The following is a 16,043-nucleotide window of genomic DNA, read 5'->3' as shown; positions in this document are numbered from 1 at the left end:
TGGGATAGGGAGGGCGGGAGGGAGACGCAAGAGGGAGGGGATATGGGGATATACGTATCTGTATAGCTGATTTACCGTGTTATACAGCAGAAATTAACACACCATTGTAAAGCAATTATACTCCAATAAAGATGGTAAAAAAATTAAATAAATAGATAAATAAATAAATAAAGAGTAGAGTGGTCCGAAAAAGAAGAAAATAGTTTCTTACTTCAAAAAAGTTACTATTAGCAATGTTTCTCTTCTCTAAGAGAGGATGTAGACTAAAGCATTTTACATGTGTGTTTACTTTTCATAAACTTCCTAGGTGCCAACCACAGTAGAATTCTTATAAAATGCATCTCTGTTTTGAAATCCAGGTAATCCTCAAAATTAATGCCCTAAAATATAATTTCTCAGTTTTGATGGAAAATTGGCTCTGTCACTTTTATGACAGGGATTTTAAAAAATTATCCAAGAAAGCCTGATCGTTCACAGAACACTTTAACTGGGCTTGTCCTATAGGTGTTTTAGTCCTCCTTTTTATATAGGGTTGGCCAAAAAGTTCGTTTGGGTTTTTCCATAAGATGTTATGGAAAAACCCAAACGAACTTTTTGGCCAACCCAATACTTTGCATTCATACATGAAATTGCTTTTTTAAATTTATTGTTTAAACATGCATACAATATGACAAGCACTTTACATTACCATATCACATTCAGTTCTCACAAAACTCTACAAGGTTGAACAACATTAATTAACAGGCCCAGAGTCGCAATTGTTAGTAAGAGGTAGAGGCAAGATTTTAAACCAGTCAGACTCTAAATATGTGGCCCAATTGAGAGCCCCAAGGCTGTGCCAGGACCTACCTGGTAACCTATCTGTAGCTGTACAATGACATCCTAACTTTCTTGGTTGAAAACGAGAACATCATTCAATGTCCTGGCATTTTACAAGGAACAATATGCTGAAAGTTTTTTTTTTTTTCCAGGGAAGCTTGGATGCAGTTCTCCCGGTGTCCATGGTACTGGTCCCATCGCAGAAGATGTGAGTCTCCTTGCTGCCGCTCTGCGGATTCAGGTTTGTCTGACGGAGCTATTTGAGAATTTTTGAGTTTGGAGCTTCAATGAATAGTTGCTAACATTTGCAAGTGTTTTCTGTTTAGCAGACACAGTGTCAGACACTTTACAAACATGATGTCATTTAATTCTCACAACAATCCTGTAAGATAGTGTTATTCCCATTTGATAGATGAGAAAATGGAGACTTGGAAAATTTAAGTTACTTGCCTTTGATCATATGACAAGTATGGGGCAGGGACCCACATCAGGGTCCTCTATTAGTTTTCTATTGGTGTGTAATAAATTACCCCCCAGATTTAGCCATTTAAAGCAACAAACATTTATTATCTCACAGTTTCTGTGGGTCACATTTGGAGCTGCGTAGCTGGATGGTTCTGGCTTGGAGTCTCATGTGGTTGAAATCAAGATGGCAGGGCTGTAGTCAGCTGAAGGGCTTGACTGGGGCCAGAGGAGTCAAGATGGCGCTCTCACATGGCTGTTGGCATGTGGTATTTAAATCCTCTTTGGCTATAGGCAGGATGCCTTTGTTCCTCATCACCTGGATTTTTCCATGGGGCTGCTCACGATGTGGCAGCTGACTTCCCCCAGAATGAGGGATCAAAGGAGAGAGCAAGGAGGAAACTGCAGTAGGTTTTATGACCCAGTCTCCAAAGTCACATGCCCCCACTTCCTCTTTTCTTCTTTGCTAGAACTGAGCCACCAATCTAGTTCACAACCCAGGGAAAGGGAATTGGGCTCACCTCTTGAAGACAGGAGTGTTAAGGAGTTTGTGGACATCTTTTCGAACCACCGCTATCTGTGTGACCTAAAGCCCAAGATCTCCGGCTCCCCACTCCTGTGCGCTAGGCTGGTGCTGAAGCCTGCAGTGAGGGTGCCGGCCAGCAGAGGCGTTACGTAGCAGTAGAGAAACCTGAGCCTCTAATTAAACAGAAGCAGGTTTTAGTTCATTTCTTTCTTAATACATGCAATACACAATCAAAAATTTTACTTAAAAATGGGACGTAGTGCATTTCTGTAAGGCAACTGTGTTACATTGCAACTAAAGGCAAGTATTATTTCTATATATGTGTGTGTGTGTGTGTGTGTGTGTGTATGTAGCACTGATAATTCGGATTGCTTGTTCTATTATATCAACTGTAGAAGGATTATGCTTGCAATGGTGCAGAGTTTTGGCGAAGCTGGGCATCCCAGCCAGCCAGTCATGCATTCTCATATTTCCCTCAGTTTTCTTCTCTGAGGTGATGCTGTAATTTTAATCCATGTACTTGATGCCTTTAGTGAATACAAACTTTTTTAATAGTACTTGTATCTCACATTTTCTTTTTTAAGAAAAATCTGCACATTTAACTGCATGTGAATAAAATTAGTCCTGATGTTCACTTGGACCACTGTGCAACTTTTACTCCTTTTCATGACAATATCCCTGAACGATATTCGATATTTTCATAGTTTAGATGTGTAACCTGTCAGCTTTTCCTTTTTTTAACATGCTTTCCTTCCTATCCCTATTGAAGAACATGGTTAGTAGCAGAAGATGGTTCCATGAGCAGCAGTACAGGAGGTGGAGACTTCACTGCTTGAAACTTCAGCCTCTGTCCCCCGTACCAAGGTATTCAGGTGATTTGTTTATACTGACATTGGCTCACCAAAGTGCCTTAGATGTGCAAAGTTACACATTGGATGGGGGCACAACTTGTGGTGTTATGGCTTTGATGGTGGATAATTTTCTCTAATCGAATTGCTGCACTATTTTTTCTTTCTTTTTTCTTTCTTTTTTTTTTTTTTTGGTCCGCGCTGTGCGGCGTGCGGGACCTTATTTCCCCAACCAGGGGTCGAACCATGCCCCTGGCATTGGGAGCGCGAAGTCTTAACCACTGGACCGCCAGGGAAGTCCTGCTCCGCTATTTTTTTCTGTCACTTAGGGTTGGCCAAAAAGTTCGTTTGGGTTTTTCCATAACATCTTATGGAAAAACCCAAACGAACTTTTTGGCCAACCCAATACTTTGCATTCATACATGAAATTGCTTTTTTAAATTTATTGTTTAAACATGCATACAATATGACAAGCACTTTACATTACCATATCACATTCAGTTCTCACAAAACTCTACAAGGTTGAACAACATTAATTAACAGGCCCAGAGTCGCAATTGTTAGTAAGAGGTAGAGGCAAGATTTTAAACCAGTCAGACTCTAAATATGTGGCCCAATTGAGAGCCCCAAGGCTGTGCCAGGACCTACCTGGTAACCTATCTGTAGCTGTACCATGACATCCTAACTTTCTTGGTTGAAAACGAGAACATCATTCAATGTCCTGGCATTTTACAAGGAACAATATGCTGAAAGTTTTTTTTTTTTTCCAGGGAAGCTTGGATGCAGTTCTCCCGGTGTCCATGGTACTGGTCCCATCGCAGAAGATGTGAGTCTCCTTGCTGCCGCTCTGCGGATTCAGGTTTGTCTGACGGAGCTATTTGAGAATTTTTGAGTTTGGAGCTTCAATGAATAGTTGCTAACATTTGCAAGTGTTTTCTGTTTAGCAGACACAGTGTCAGACACTTTACAAACATGATGTCATTTAATTCTCACAACAATCCTGTAAGATAGTGTTATTCCCATTTGATAGATGAGAAAATGGAGACTTGGAAAATTTAAGTTACTTGCCTTTGATCATATGACAAGTATGGGGCAGGGACCCACATCAGGGTCCTCTATTAGTTTTCTATTGGTGTGTAATAAATTACCCCCCAGATTTAGCCATTTAAAGCAACAAACATTTATTATCTCACAGTTTCTGTGGGTCACATTTGGAGCTGCGTAGCTGGATGGTTCTGGCTTGGAGTCTCATGTGGTTGAAATCAAGATGGCAGGGCTGTAGTCATCTGAAGGGCTTGACTGGGGCCAGAGGAGTCAAGATGGCGCTCTCACATGGCTGTTGGCATGTGGTATTTAAATCCTCTTTGGCTATAGGCAGGATGCCTTTGTTCCTCATCACCTGGATTTTTCCATGGGGCTGCTCACGATGTGGCAGCTGACTTCCCCCAGAATGAGGGATCAAAGGAGAGAGCAAGGAGGAAACTGCAGTAGGTTTTATGACCCAGTCTCCAAAGTCACATGCCCCCACTTCCTCTTTTCTTCTTTGCTAGAACTGAGCCACCAATCTAGTTCACAACCCAGGGAAAGGGAATTGGGCTCACCTCTTGAAGACAGGAGTGTTAAGGAGTTTGTGGACATCTTTTCGAACCACCGCTATCTGTGTGACCTAAAGCCCAAGATCTCCGGCTCCCCACTCCTGTGCGCTAGGCTGGTGCTGAAGCCTGCAGTGAGGGTGCCGGCCAGCAGAGGCGTTACGTAGCAGTAGAGAAACCTGAGCCTCTAATTAAACAGAAGCAGGTTTTAGTTCATTTCTTTCTTAATACATGCAATACACAATCAAAAATTTTACTTAAAAATGGGACGTAGTGCATTTCTGTAAGGCAACTGTGTTACATTGCAACTAAAGGCAAGTATTATTTCTATATATGTGTGTGTGTGTGTGTGTGTGTGTGTATGTAGCACTGATAATTCGGATTGCTTGTTCTATTATATCAACTGTAGAAGGATTATGCTTGCAATGGTGCAGAGTTTTGGCGAAGCTGGGCATCCCAGCCAGCCAGTCATGCATTCTCATATTTCCCTCAGTTTTCTTCTCTGAGGTGATGCTGTAATTTTAATCCATGTACTTGATGCCTTTAGTGAATACAAACTTTTTTAATAGTACTTGTATCTCACATTTTCTTTTTTAAGAAAAATCTGCACATTTAACTGCATGTGAATAAAATTAGTCCTGATGTTCACTTGGACCACTGTGCAACTTTTACTCCTTTTCATGACAATATCCCTGAACGATATTCGATATTTTCATAGTTTAGATGTGTAACCTGTCAGCTTTTCCTTTTTTTAACATGCTTTCCTTCCTATCCCTATTGAAGAACATGGTTAGTAGCAGAAGATGGTTCCATGAGCAGCAGTACAGGAGGTGGAGACTTCACTGCTTGAAACTTCAGCCTCTGTCCCCCGTACCAAGGTATTCAGGTGATTTGTTTATACTGACATTGGCTCACCAAAGTGCCTTAGATGTGCAAAGTTACGCATTGGATGGGGGCACAACTTGTGGTGTTATGGCTTTGATGGTGGATAATTTTCTCTAATCGAATTGCTGCACTATTTTTTCTTTCTTTTTTCTTTCTTTTTTTTTTTTTTTGGTCCGCGCTGTGCGGCGTGCGGGACCTTATTTCCCCAACCAGGGGTCGAACCATGCCCCTGGCATTGGGAGCGCGAAGTCTTAACCACTGGACCGCCAGGGAAGTCCTGCTCCGCTATTTTTTTCTGTCACTTAATTCCTCCAAAATTAAATGATAATGAACATGTTGACCATGTTCTATCACTTCTAAGATGTAGATTTTTTTAATTTCTGAAATCAGGTGCACCTTATTGTCAATGATGTACCCTGTATTCAGTGGCAGTGTTTTTTCTTAAAATAATGGTATCTTAGATTTGACAGAATACGGTAATGTAACATTTGGAATATGCTTTTCAGTGTTAGAAATGCCCAACACACACGTCAGCTTGGTCTTCGGGGCCTTGTAGGTTTCTACGCTGCGGGTAAATGACCAACCAAACCAAATGCCATTAGACGTGGGACCGGAGCTCTGCCTTCTTCAGAACGTGGTGGTATCTGCTCTCTGACAGGACACTCTGGGAGGGTCCAGATGGATATTTTCTTGAGCGTGGTATTCAATGAAGTGTAAGCTACATACTCCCTCTGTATAAATTTGGAAATACAAACTACAGGACAGTCTCAGCATGTGATTTTGGAACAGTTCACTAGATAAGCTATCTGAGCCAGGCAAATGCATTTTCCAGCTTCCTAGTGAATCCCCCATGGCCACCCCTCCTCCTGTGAATTGGCCCAATCCCCTTCCTACAGGGCGCCCATAAGTCCAGCGCTTAACCAGGTGATGCCGTCTGCCAGCATGGAATACACAGAATGTAGGCGATAACACCATCCGGAATTGACTCATTTTTCACTTGATAACCAGTTGCTTTTCAGAATTGACCTCTGTTTCCTTGGGCCACAGCCCAACACTAAGGTTCGATTATACCCACCAGGCTGGTGAAACCCTCCAAGCTATGTTTTCACACCTCAAATAGACTAAACGTCTTAGTCATCTTCTGTGTTCATTAATACATAAATTCCAAGGAATGTTCTTTGTAATATCATCCCTGTAGTTGTGCAATCTGTTTCATAAAATAGTTTTTGAGGTTACTTATGTTGTTATAGAACCTTCATTTTTAAAAGTCAATGAGGAAATTCTACTTACAGAGAGCTAAAAAAATCTTGAGAGAGACTCGGCCAAATTGTGTACAAATCCAAATAAAGTCCACTTGGGGGGAAAAGCCCCTAAATTGCTTAACCAAATTTGACTCCTACAGCCACTGGGGAAAGAAAGGCAGGCTGAGTAGTTTATAAATCACTCAGAAAATCAAAATGATGTCACCATCACTCTTCAGCTAGTGAAGAGAAAACCGTGGAGGTTTTCCAAGAGTAGGCTCTTCAATTTAGGAGATTGTGGGAGGAGAGAAACAGAAAGAAAGGTGTAGCCAGGAAGGCAAAATGAAGTGGGAGCATGGACAGTGAAGGCTGGGGTGCAGTTGGCGGGGGGAGAATCAGAAAGGACAATGGAGGTGGACCTGGGGAAGGGGTTACCTAGCTGCAGGTACAGAGCTCCGCCCACATCTGGGCAGAGGCGCCCTTCCCCCTCTCCCGCTCTAGTGGGCATCGGAAGTAGGTTTACTGTTACCTCTTGCACCAGAGTCAGGCTCCATGGGGTCATGGAGGAGAACATAGGGTAGTATGAGGACTGAGAGACTGTCCGCAGTAGCAACAGAAAAACACAGAGCAGGGGGCTGCCTACCAGTGGAGAGACCGCTGCGCCGTAAAATAGGGGCCCCAGGACTTCCCTGGTGGCGCAGTGGTTGAGAGTCCGCCTGCCGATGGCAGGGGACAGGGGTTCGTGCTCCGGTCCGGGAAGATCCCACATGCCGCGGAGCGAGAACATAGGGTAGTATGAGGACTGAGAGACTGTCCGCAGTAGCAACAGAAAAACACAGAGCAGGGGGCTGCCTACCAGTGGAGAGACCGCTGCGCCGTAAAATAGGGGCCCCAGGACTTCCCTGGTGGCGCAGTGGTTGAGAGTCCGCCTGCCGATGGCAGGGGACAGGGTTTCGTGCTCCGGTCCGGGAAGATCCCACATGCCGCGGAGCGGCTGGGCCCGTGAGCCATGGCCGCTGAGCCTGCGCGTCCGGAGCCTGTGCTCCGCAACGGGAGAGGCCACGACAGTGAGAGGCCCGCGTACCGCAAAAAAAAAAAAAAAAAAAAAATAGGGCCCCCAGGGTGAATCAGGAAACTTCTGTATTGTCAGACATCAGCCCTCAAGACCAAGTCACAGACAGATGGACGGGCCAGACCCCCAATAAAAGAAGCGGCTGAGCTCAGGAGCCCCAAAAGACTCTCTCTGAGAAGTCTTGATTTTCATAGCACTCCTGTTAAGATGGGCAGCAGTATTCACATCTTAACCAGTGAAATAGAATAGTTTAGCTGTTTACCCAGCGACGCTCTGGAGTTCCTAAAATTTCCTGTGTCTGAAGTTGAGCCTCGGGCTCTAGCTCCATTTACCGACAGTTATGTAATTAATGAAATATTTTGAAATATGATTTTTGACTTGAGAGGGAAAATATGGACACAGATCAAACAAAAGAGTATTTCCACATTTTTGAGTTGCCAAGAGACACATGTGGCTAGCCCAGTAATAAAGCATTATGCAATAACCCCTCTATTCCTGGTTAAAGAATTCAGCGATGACCCATAAAAAACATTGTGCTCTATCATGGAGTTATCTTTAGGGGTGGCCTTTGGACACATTGTAATAATCCATCTCCTTTCCTATGGCAGAGGTGTATCCTGGCACCTGGGAAGAATTCTAGAATCTAGTTTTTAAGAGTTGCTTCTCTATCTAAAGCAATGTACCATTTTCTTATGCACTTTAATTGTTAGCAGTTGTACTTCATCCTACTTGGGAAAAAGGACCACAAAGCCATTTGATCTAATTGTTGGCATGGTGCACGGCTGTTTTCTACTCTAGCAGCGACCACCTAAGCTGAGCAGACTTTCTTACCTCTTATGTTTCCCCACCCAGTGATATCGAGATTTCAAGAGCACAGACTCCAAAAGCTGTGGATATCCTTGCCAAGGAGATAGGGTTGCTTGCAGATGAAATTGAAATCTATGGCAAAAGCAAAGCCAAAGTACGTTTGTCCCTGCTAGAAAGGTTAAAGGATCAAGCAGATGGAAAATACGTCTTAGTTGCTGGGTAAGACTACTTTTAAAATCTCTTTTTACTAAGAAGACGTTTATAAAACTCTCTTCCCTGTTTATATCTGTCACCACACCCCTCAAATCCATCCTCTTCTCCAGCTTGACATTATTTTGTCCGTTTCACTTGGCAGTCTTTCATTTGACATGAGGTAAGTTTTTATTTTCAGTGTAAAACAAATGAGTCTCCTCCACAGAATATAAAGTGTAACGAGTTCCTAATCCAGGACTTTGCTTTCTGTTTCTCATATTTGTTTTGATCACCCTGGTTCTGCCTTGGATTTTTCATTTCGCTTTTCATGATAAAAATTAAAATAAGAATTGAAAGTAAAATAATTTGAGCTGAATGGGTTGTTTTTCTACTTGGAAATAACATTGGAAAATGAACAGATCATTGTGTGAGACTTAGACTTTTCGATTTGTAGCCTTAATATTTATGAATTTGCATTACAAAAAACTCATCTCTCTTTCTTGCATTTCAGAATTAATACTGGGCCATTTACATTTGTGTCGCTCCTTTTACAAAAGGCAAATGCACAGTTTTTGTGAAAAGGAGCATTTTCTTTATTTTGCCTCTTTTTTTAAAAAAGAAATACATTCACCCGCTGAAAAACAGTAGAAGACAAGGGATTTCAAATATTTATTTAATGTGACCCAAGGGACTATCAGGAGACCATATAAATTCCTTTGTTGTCTTGAAATGTCATTGCATTGGCTTACTAATGATACGTAGGCCAAGGCTTGGGGCACAAAACCCTATTTGTTAACAGGCAGAGACATTTTTGTACCTGGACTTGACTCATAGTTAACTTGGTTTTTACACATCTAATTTTTCATGTAAGTGCTTTATTTCTTTTTCTGGTTATAAAAGTCATGCATACTTGTAAAACTATTTGAAAAATACAGAAAGTAAAAACAAGAAAGTATAAAGGGCTGTTCACATTTGAGACCATCTGGACACAGATGCAGTCTGTCATAAATGAGGTCATTGTACACATGCTGTTCTGTAAGCACCTTGATTATTAACAATATGTTGTATGCCAAGCTCCATGTGAGTCAGGAGGCAGCTATGGTATCATTTTGCATGACTACCTAACATGCTATTGCTCACTTCCCAGCTTCTTCAACGTGCCGGGGGGTGGGGCTTGGGGGCGGTGGTAAAAAGCCTGGGATGAGGGTGGGTTCCATTCTACACATCTTCCCAGCACCAAGAAACGTAGCTGTGGCTCAGCCACTGATAGTAAAGCATGTTTCTAATTCTTCTTCAGGTGTGTTAAGGCAGAAAAAAGGTTTGAAGATACCATAGAGATGTCCCACAATTTATTTAACCAATTCCCTATTGACGGGCTCTCAGATTGTTTCCCATCTTTGGCCATTATAAGCAGTGCTGAAATTAACAGCCATGGGCATGCATATTTGTGCATTTTTCCAGTGATCTGCTTAGGAAAAAGCCCTAGAGATGAATTCAATTTTTCATACCTACAAATAAAGATAAAATACAAATAAAGCAAGATCGCGTCCATAACATCACCTCTTTAATGGTATAATTTCTTCATATCTCTTCCCCTTTTTCCTTTAGCCTTCTTCTACGCCCGCCACCTCACCCCCCATCCCACCCCCCAGCTCCTCTTTCTCCATCTGCTTCTGTTACCGTTTTCTAAGAGAGATGGACAGCTGGAGTCCTTCAGTGGCTGTGTTTTTAAGGAATTCATACCTTGCTGCAGCACCTCAGTTGCCTGTGGCTTAAACCTCTCTCAGACTTCCAGGTTCACCACCGCTGGATTCCCAATCCTGATGGGATGCTCTCCAGCCTGGGACCCCAGCCCTGACGTCCCCATAACTGAGGTGTAGGAAACCTCTTTGAGGGGAGATTTGGCCTCACCTGAGGCACCCTCTGGGGGCAGATCTGTGAAAGGAGCTGGCTGACGGCAGGGGGTGGGTACTCCTGGGTCCCAGGGTTTGGAGCAAACATCGAGTCAGTCAGTGTTGCTTTTCTGGAAGTGTGCTTCACGCAAGTTTGTTTACAGTGAATAAATTAACTCTGAGACATTAAGAACTTCAGAAGCAAATTTAGCATCTTATCCACAGATTTGCTTCCCTTCCAGGATTTAGGTGCTCTTCGTAGGTGGGTTCGCTGGTTTTCTCACCCTCTTTAAGGTAGGAAGAATTAGGAAAACTCAGGAGGATGTGGTCTCAGTTTACGAAGGAAGAATCATGCAGCCATTTTTCACATGGAATGGCTGTGATTTACTCCGTTTTGGGCTTGTCAGTATTGGAAATAAAAGCACAAATCTAGACATGGCCCTGCCCTTCACTGGGAACACAGAACTGATACTTCTAAAACAAAACCTGTGATGGTATTGTTGTCAGATTCCTAACCTGAAGTCATAACCTGGCCTCCAGCCACATGCCAGAGAGTGACCGCCAGCCTGGCCGCCTAGGATTGCCACTACGTGTTGGTCCATACCCAGTAGAACGTCGTTCCACTCTGTCTCTGCTGGCCTTTATGTGTGTAACTGAGCGGAAGAAGCCAGGCTGCCGTGTTATACATAGAAGCCAAAATTAAACCTGCATTCTCAAGTACAGATTTAACCCCAGGACATCAACAGTTCTTTTTCTGAAATTGTGGTATAAATTCCCTTACATAACGAAGACCTATGAAGGAACAAAAATCAAATTGTGTTGCTTTCACCTGCATTGAAAAAGAAGCTGGGGCTTCCCTGGTGGCGCAGCGGTTAAGAATCTGCCTGCCAGCACAGGGGACAAGGGTTCAAGCCCTGGTCTGGGAAGATCCCCAATGCTGCGGAGGAACTAAACCTGTGCGCCACAACTACTGAGCCTGCGCTCTGAGCCCGCGTGCCACAGCTACTGAAGCCCGTGCGCCTAGAGCCCATGCTCCACAACACGAGAAGCCACCGCAATGAGAAGCCCGTGCACTGCAACGAAGAGTAGCCCCTGCTTGCTGCAACTAGAGGAAGCCTGCGTGCAACAACGAAGACCCAATGCAGCCAAAAATAAATAAATAAAATAAATTTTTTGTAAAAAAGAAAAAGAAGCTGTGAGGGTAGGATTTTGAGATGTATATATGCGTCTGTCTCAGAGCTTGGAGGTGTTTAGAAAAGGCATATAACAGTGTATTCTATAAGAGAGGAATGAACTCCCCTCACCAACACAACAAGAGATATTTTTTAAGAGTGTAAACTGCCTTTGTTATCTAATCTTTTGATAGCTGGATGTTTGAAATCACTTTAAAACAGCAAGACAATCATTTATAATCTACAATGAAAACTTCACTTGAAATAAAATCACCTTTAATTTTTGTCAGGTCAGTTATGGAAAAGTGACATTATCAAGCCCTTATACACATGGTTGCAACTTCTTAAGAAATATAAATTACCCGTCCACGTAATTCAAAGAGTCATGTACCACAGTGTTTATTGCAGCACTGTTTACGATAGCCATGACATGGAAGCAACCTAAGCGTCCATCGACAGATGAATGGATAAAGAAGATGTGGCACGTATATACAATGGAATATTACTCAGCCATAAAAAGAAACAAAATTGAGTTATTTGTAGACCATTGTAAAGCAATTATACTCCAATAAAGATGTTAAAAAAAAAACAACTCAAAAAAAAAGCAGAACTAAAGAAAAAAAAAAGATGTGGTACATATATACAATGGAATATTACTCAGCCATAAAAAAGAACGAAATAATGCCATTCGTGGCAACATGGATGGACCTAGAGATTGTCATACTGAGTGAAGTAAGTCAGATAGAGAAAGACAAAAATCATACGATATCGCTTATATGTAACATCTAAAAAAAAAATGGTACAGATGAACTTATTCGCAAAACAGAAATAGAGTCACAGACGTAGAAAACAAACCTGTGGTTACCAGGAGGGAAAGCGGGTGGGAGGGATAAATTGGGAGATTGGGATTGACACATAGACACTACTATATAAAAAATAGATAATTGATAAGGACCTACTGTATAGCATAGGGAGCTCTTCTCAATACTCTGTAATGACCTTTATGGGAAAAGAATCTTAAAAAGAGTGGATACATGTATATGTATAACTGATTCACTTTGCTGTACAGCAGAAATTAACACAACATTGTAAATCAACTCTACTCCAATAAAAATTTTTTTAAATAATAAAAAAAAATAGATGGCTAGTGGGAAGCAGCCTCAAAGCACAGGGACATCAGCTCGGTGCTTTGTGACCACCTAGAGGGGTGGGATAGGGAGGGTGGGAGGGAGACCAAGAGGGAGGGGATATGGGGATATATGTATACATATAGCTGATTCACTTTGTTATACAGCAGCAACTAACATAACATTGTAAAGCAATTATACTCCAATAAAGATGTTAGAAAAAAATATATATATATATAAATTACCCGTCCATTAAATGATTTTTTCCTTTTTTCTGAAAGGTTTTTTTTTAATCTGAAAATAATATTGACCCATTGAATAAAAATTTCGCATAAAAAAAGTAAAAAGAAGGAGAAAACGAAATCTCTCATTACTCAGAAGTATTCAAAATTTTTATATTTCCTTCCAGGATTGTATCTCTGCATCTATCCTTTTTACACATTGAGATCATGCCATAAATACCATTTTGTTTCCTGCTTTTATCCCTGAATACTATAACATAAGTCTTCTCTCATGCTTTAGAAGAATTCAAATGCCCAAGTAATTTTTCAGTAAACCTAAATAACAAAATATTATTGCACATTTGAATTCATGTATAAATGTGATTTGAATATATCAACAGTGGGATTAAAATATAAAACCATGGGATTAAAAAAACCTTCTACTATTAATAACCCAAATGCAAAACAGATTAATTCATTTTAAAAAGCTATTCTTCAAACTTCAGAATTTCTTATTCCGTCAGAATCATCTGTATTTCATCAGCTACACTTCACATGGTATTTACACCTACACATCACTTTATTTGCTCTGCCTGACAAAATGAAAAGTATTGGGAATTGTTCAGGGAAATATGCCAAAAGAATCTTAGGGTCTCCTGAGTCTTACATATTTTCCTAGTTACACTAATGAAAAGGAATTTGTTTGAGAACTTGACTCGGAGTGCAGCTGCAGGGCATTGAAAGTGTATGCAGAATGGGTCTCCATCCGCCCGTTACTGATTTCCATGCAGAAGTTTTTAGGATTTCTCTGAATCGCTTGGACCCAGTTAAAAAAGAAGCCCAAATTCAAAGTGTGAATAGACTGAATTTCACATTAAAGGAAAATATTCACATCACTATTTTTTTCTCTAGAGTGCCAAATACCTGATTTTATTTTATTTTTGTTTATTTTTTAATGTTACAAACCATTTTGGTCAGTGTAAAAATAACTTCTTTTGATTCTTCTAAGATTTCGATTTTCTGCCCTCTGCAACTATCTAAATATGTGTGAGGTTTTCTTCTACTTACATTAGTTGCAGAGCAGAACAAAGGTATTTACAAGCGGCCAGGGACTTTGAACTATTTGCCTCAGTCAAGTGTGATGGGAAACAACCAAATGGACCATGGTTATCCTTTTTTTTTTTTTTAATTAACATACTTTATTATTATTATTTTTTTAATGACTTAGGACAAGCTTTACTAATTGTTTTTTTTGACATCTTTATTGGAGTATAATTGCTTTACAATTGTGTGTTAGTTTCTGCTTTATAACAAAGTGAATCACCTATACATAAACACATATCCCCATATCTCCTCCCTCTTGCATCTCCTTCCCACCCTCCCGATCCCACCCTCTAGGTGGTCACAAAGCACCAGGCTGAACTCCCTGTGCTATGCGGCTGCTTCCCGCTAGCTATCTATTTTACATTTGGTAGTGGATATAAGTCCATGCCACTCTCTCACTTCATCCCAGCTTACCCTTTCCCCTCCCTGTGTCCTCAAGTCCATTCTCTACATCTACGTCTTTATTCCTCTCCTGCCCCTAGGTTCTTCAGAACCTTTTTTTTTTTATTTTCCATATATACGTGTTAACATACGATATTTGTTTTTCTCTTTCTGACTTACTTCACTCTGTATGACAGACTCTAGGTCCATCCACCTCACTACAAATAACTCAATTTCGTTTCTTTTATGGCTGAGTAATATTCCATTATGTATATGTGCCACATCTTCTTTATCCATTCATCTGTCGAGGGACGCTTAGGTTGCTTCCATGTCTTGGCTATTGTAAATAGTGCTACAATGAACGTTGCGGTACATGACTCTTTTTGAATTATGGTTTTCTCAGGGTATATGCCCAGTAGTGGAATTGCTGGGTCGTATGGTAGTTCTATTTTTCGTTTTTTAAGGAACCTCCATACTGTTCTCCATAGTGGCTGTATCAATTTACATTCCCACCAACAGTGCAAGAGTGTTCCCTTTTCACCACACCCTCTCCAGCTTTTATTGTTTCTAGATTTTTTGATGACGGCCCTTCTGACTAGTGTGAGGTGATATCTCACTGTAGTTTTGATTTGCATTTCTCTAATGATTAATGATGTTGAACATCCTTTCATGTGTTTGTTGGCAATCTGATATCTTCTTTGGAGAAATGTCTGAGTCTTCTGCCCATTTTTGGATTGGGTTGTTTGGTTTTTTGATACTGAGCTGCAGGAGCTGCTTGTAAATTTTGGAGATTAATCCTTTGTCAGTTGCTTCATTTGCAAATATTTTCTCCCATTCTGAGGGTTGTCTTTTTGTCTCGTTTATGGTTTCCTTTGCTGTGCAAAAGGTTTCATTAGGTTCCATTTGCTTATTTTTGTTTTTATTTCCATTTCTCTAGGAGGTGGGTCAAAAAGGATCTTGCTGTGATTTATGTCATAGAATGTTCTGCCTATGTTTTCCTCTTAAGAATTTTATAGTGTCTGGCCTTACATTTAGGTCTCGAATCCATTTTGAGTTTATTTTTGTGTATGATGTTAGAGAGTGTTCTAATTTCATTCTTTCACATGTAGCTGTCCAGTTCTCCCAGCACCACTTATTGAAGAGGCTGTCTTTTCTCCATTGTATATTCTGGCCTCCTTGATCAAAAATAAGGTGACCATATGTGTGTGGGTTTATCTCTGGGTTTTCTATCCTGTTCCATTGATCTATATTTCTGTTTTTGTGCCAGTACCATCCTGTCTTTATCACTGTAGCTTTGTAGTATTGTCTGAGGTCTGGGAGCCTGATTCCTCCAGCTCTGTTTTTCTTTTTCAAGGTTGCTTTGGCAATTTGGGGTCTTTTGTATTTCCATACAAATTGTGAAATTTTTTGTTCCAGTTCTGTGAAAAATGCCATTGGTAGTTTGATAGGGATTGCCCTGAATCTGTAGATTGCTTTAGGTAGTAGAGTCATTTTCACAATGTTGAGTCTTCCAATGAAAGAATATGGTATATCTCTCCATCTGTATCATCTTTATTTTCTTTCATCAGTGTCTTATCGTTTTCTGCATACAGATCTTTTGTCTCCTTAGGTAGGTTTATTCCTAGGTATTTTATTCTTTTTGTTGAAATGGTAAATGGAACTGTTTCCTTAATTTCTCTTTCCGATCTTTTGTTGTTAGTGT

At 40.9% G+C, this 16,043-nt stretch overlaps 1 protein-coding gene across 1 annotated transcript in view; it reads left to right on the top strand.

Annotated features, from left to right (window-relative positions):
• MTHFD1L (methylenetetrahydrofolate dehydrogenase (NADP+ dependent) 1 like) overlaps positions 1-16,043 on the top strand; it is a 214,176-nt gene that overhangs the window by 34,319 nt on the left and 163,814 nt on the right. The window contains exons 9-11 of the mRNA XM_024122544.2: positions 972-1,060; positions 2,577-2,671; positions 8,298-8,471. Coding sequence (XP_023978312.1) covers positions 972-1,060; positions 2,577-2,671; positions 8,298-8,471 — 358 coding nt within the window. The remainder of the gene's footprint in view (positions 1-971; positions 1,061-2,576; positions 2,672-8,297; positions 8,472-16,043) is intronic.

This window comes from Physeter macrocephalus, chromosome 10, assembly GCF_002837175.3.
Source record: "Physeter macrocephalus isolate SW-GA chromosome 10, ASM283717v5, whole genome shotgun sequence".
Lineage (NCBI taxonomy): Eukaryota > Metazoa > Chordata > Mammalia > Artiodactyla > Physeteridae > Physeter > Physeter macrocephalus.
The sequence above is the reverse complement of the archived record's forward strand: the minus strand, read 5'-3'. Positions and strand labels throughout refer to the sequence as shown.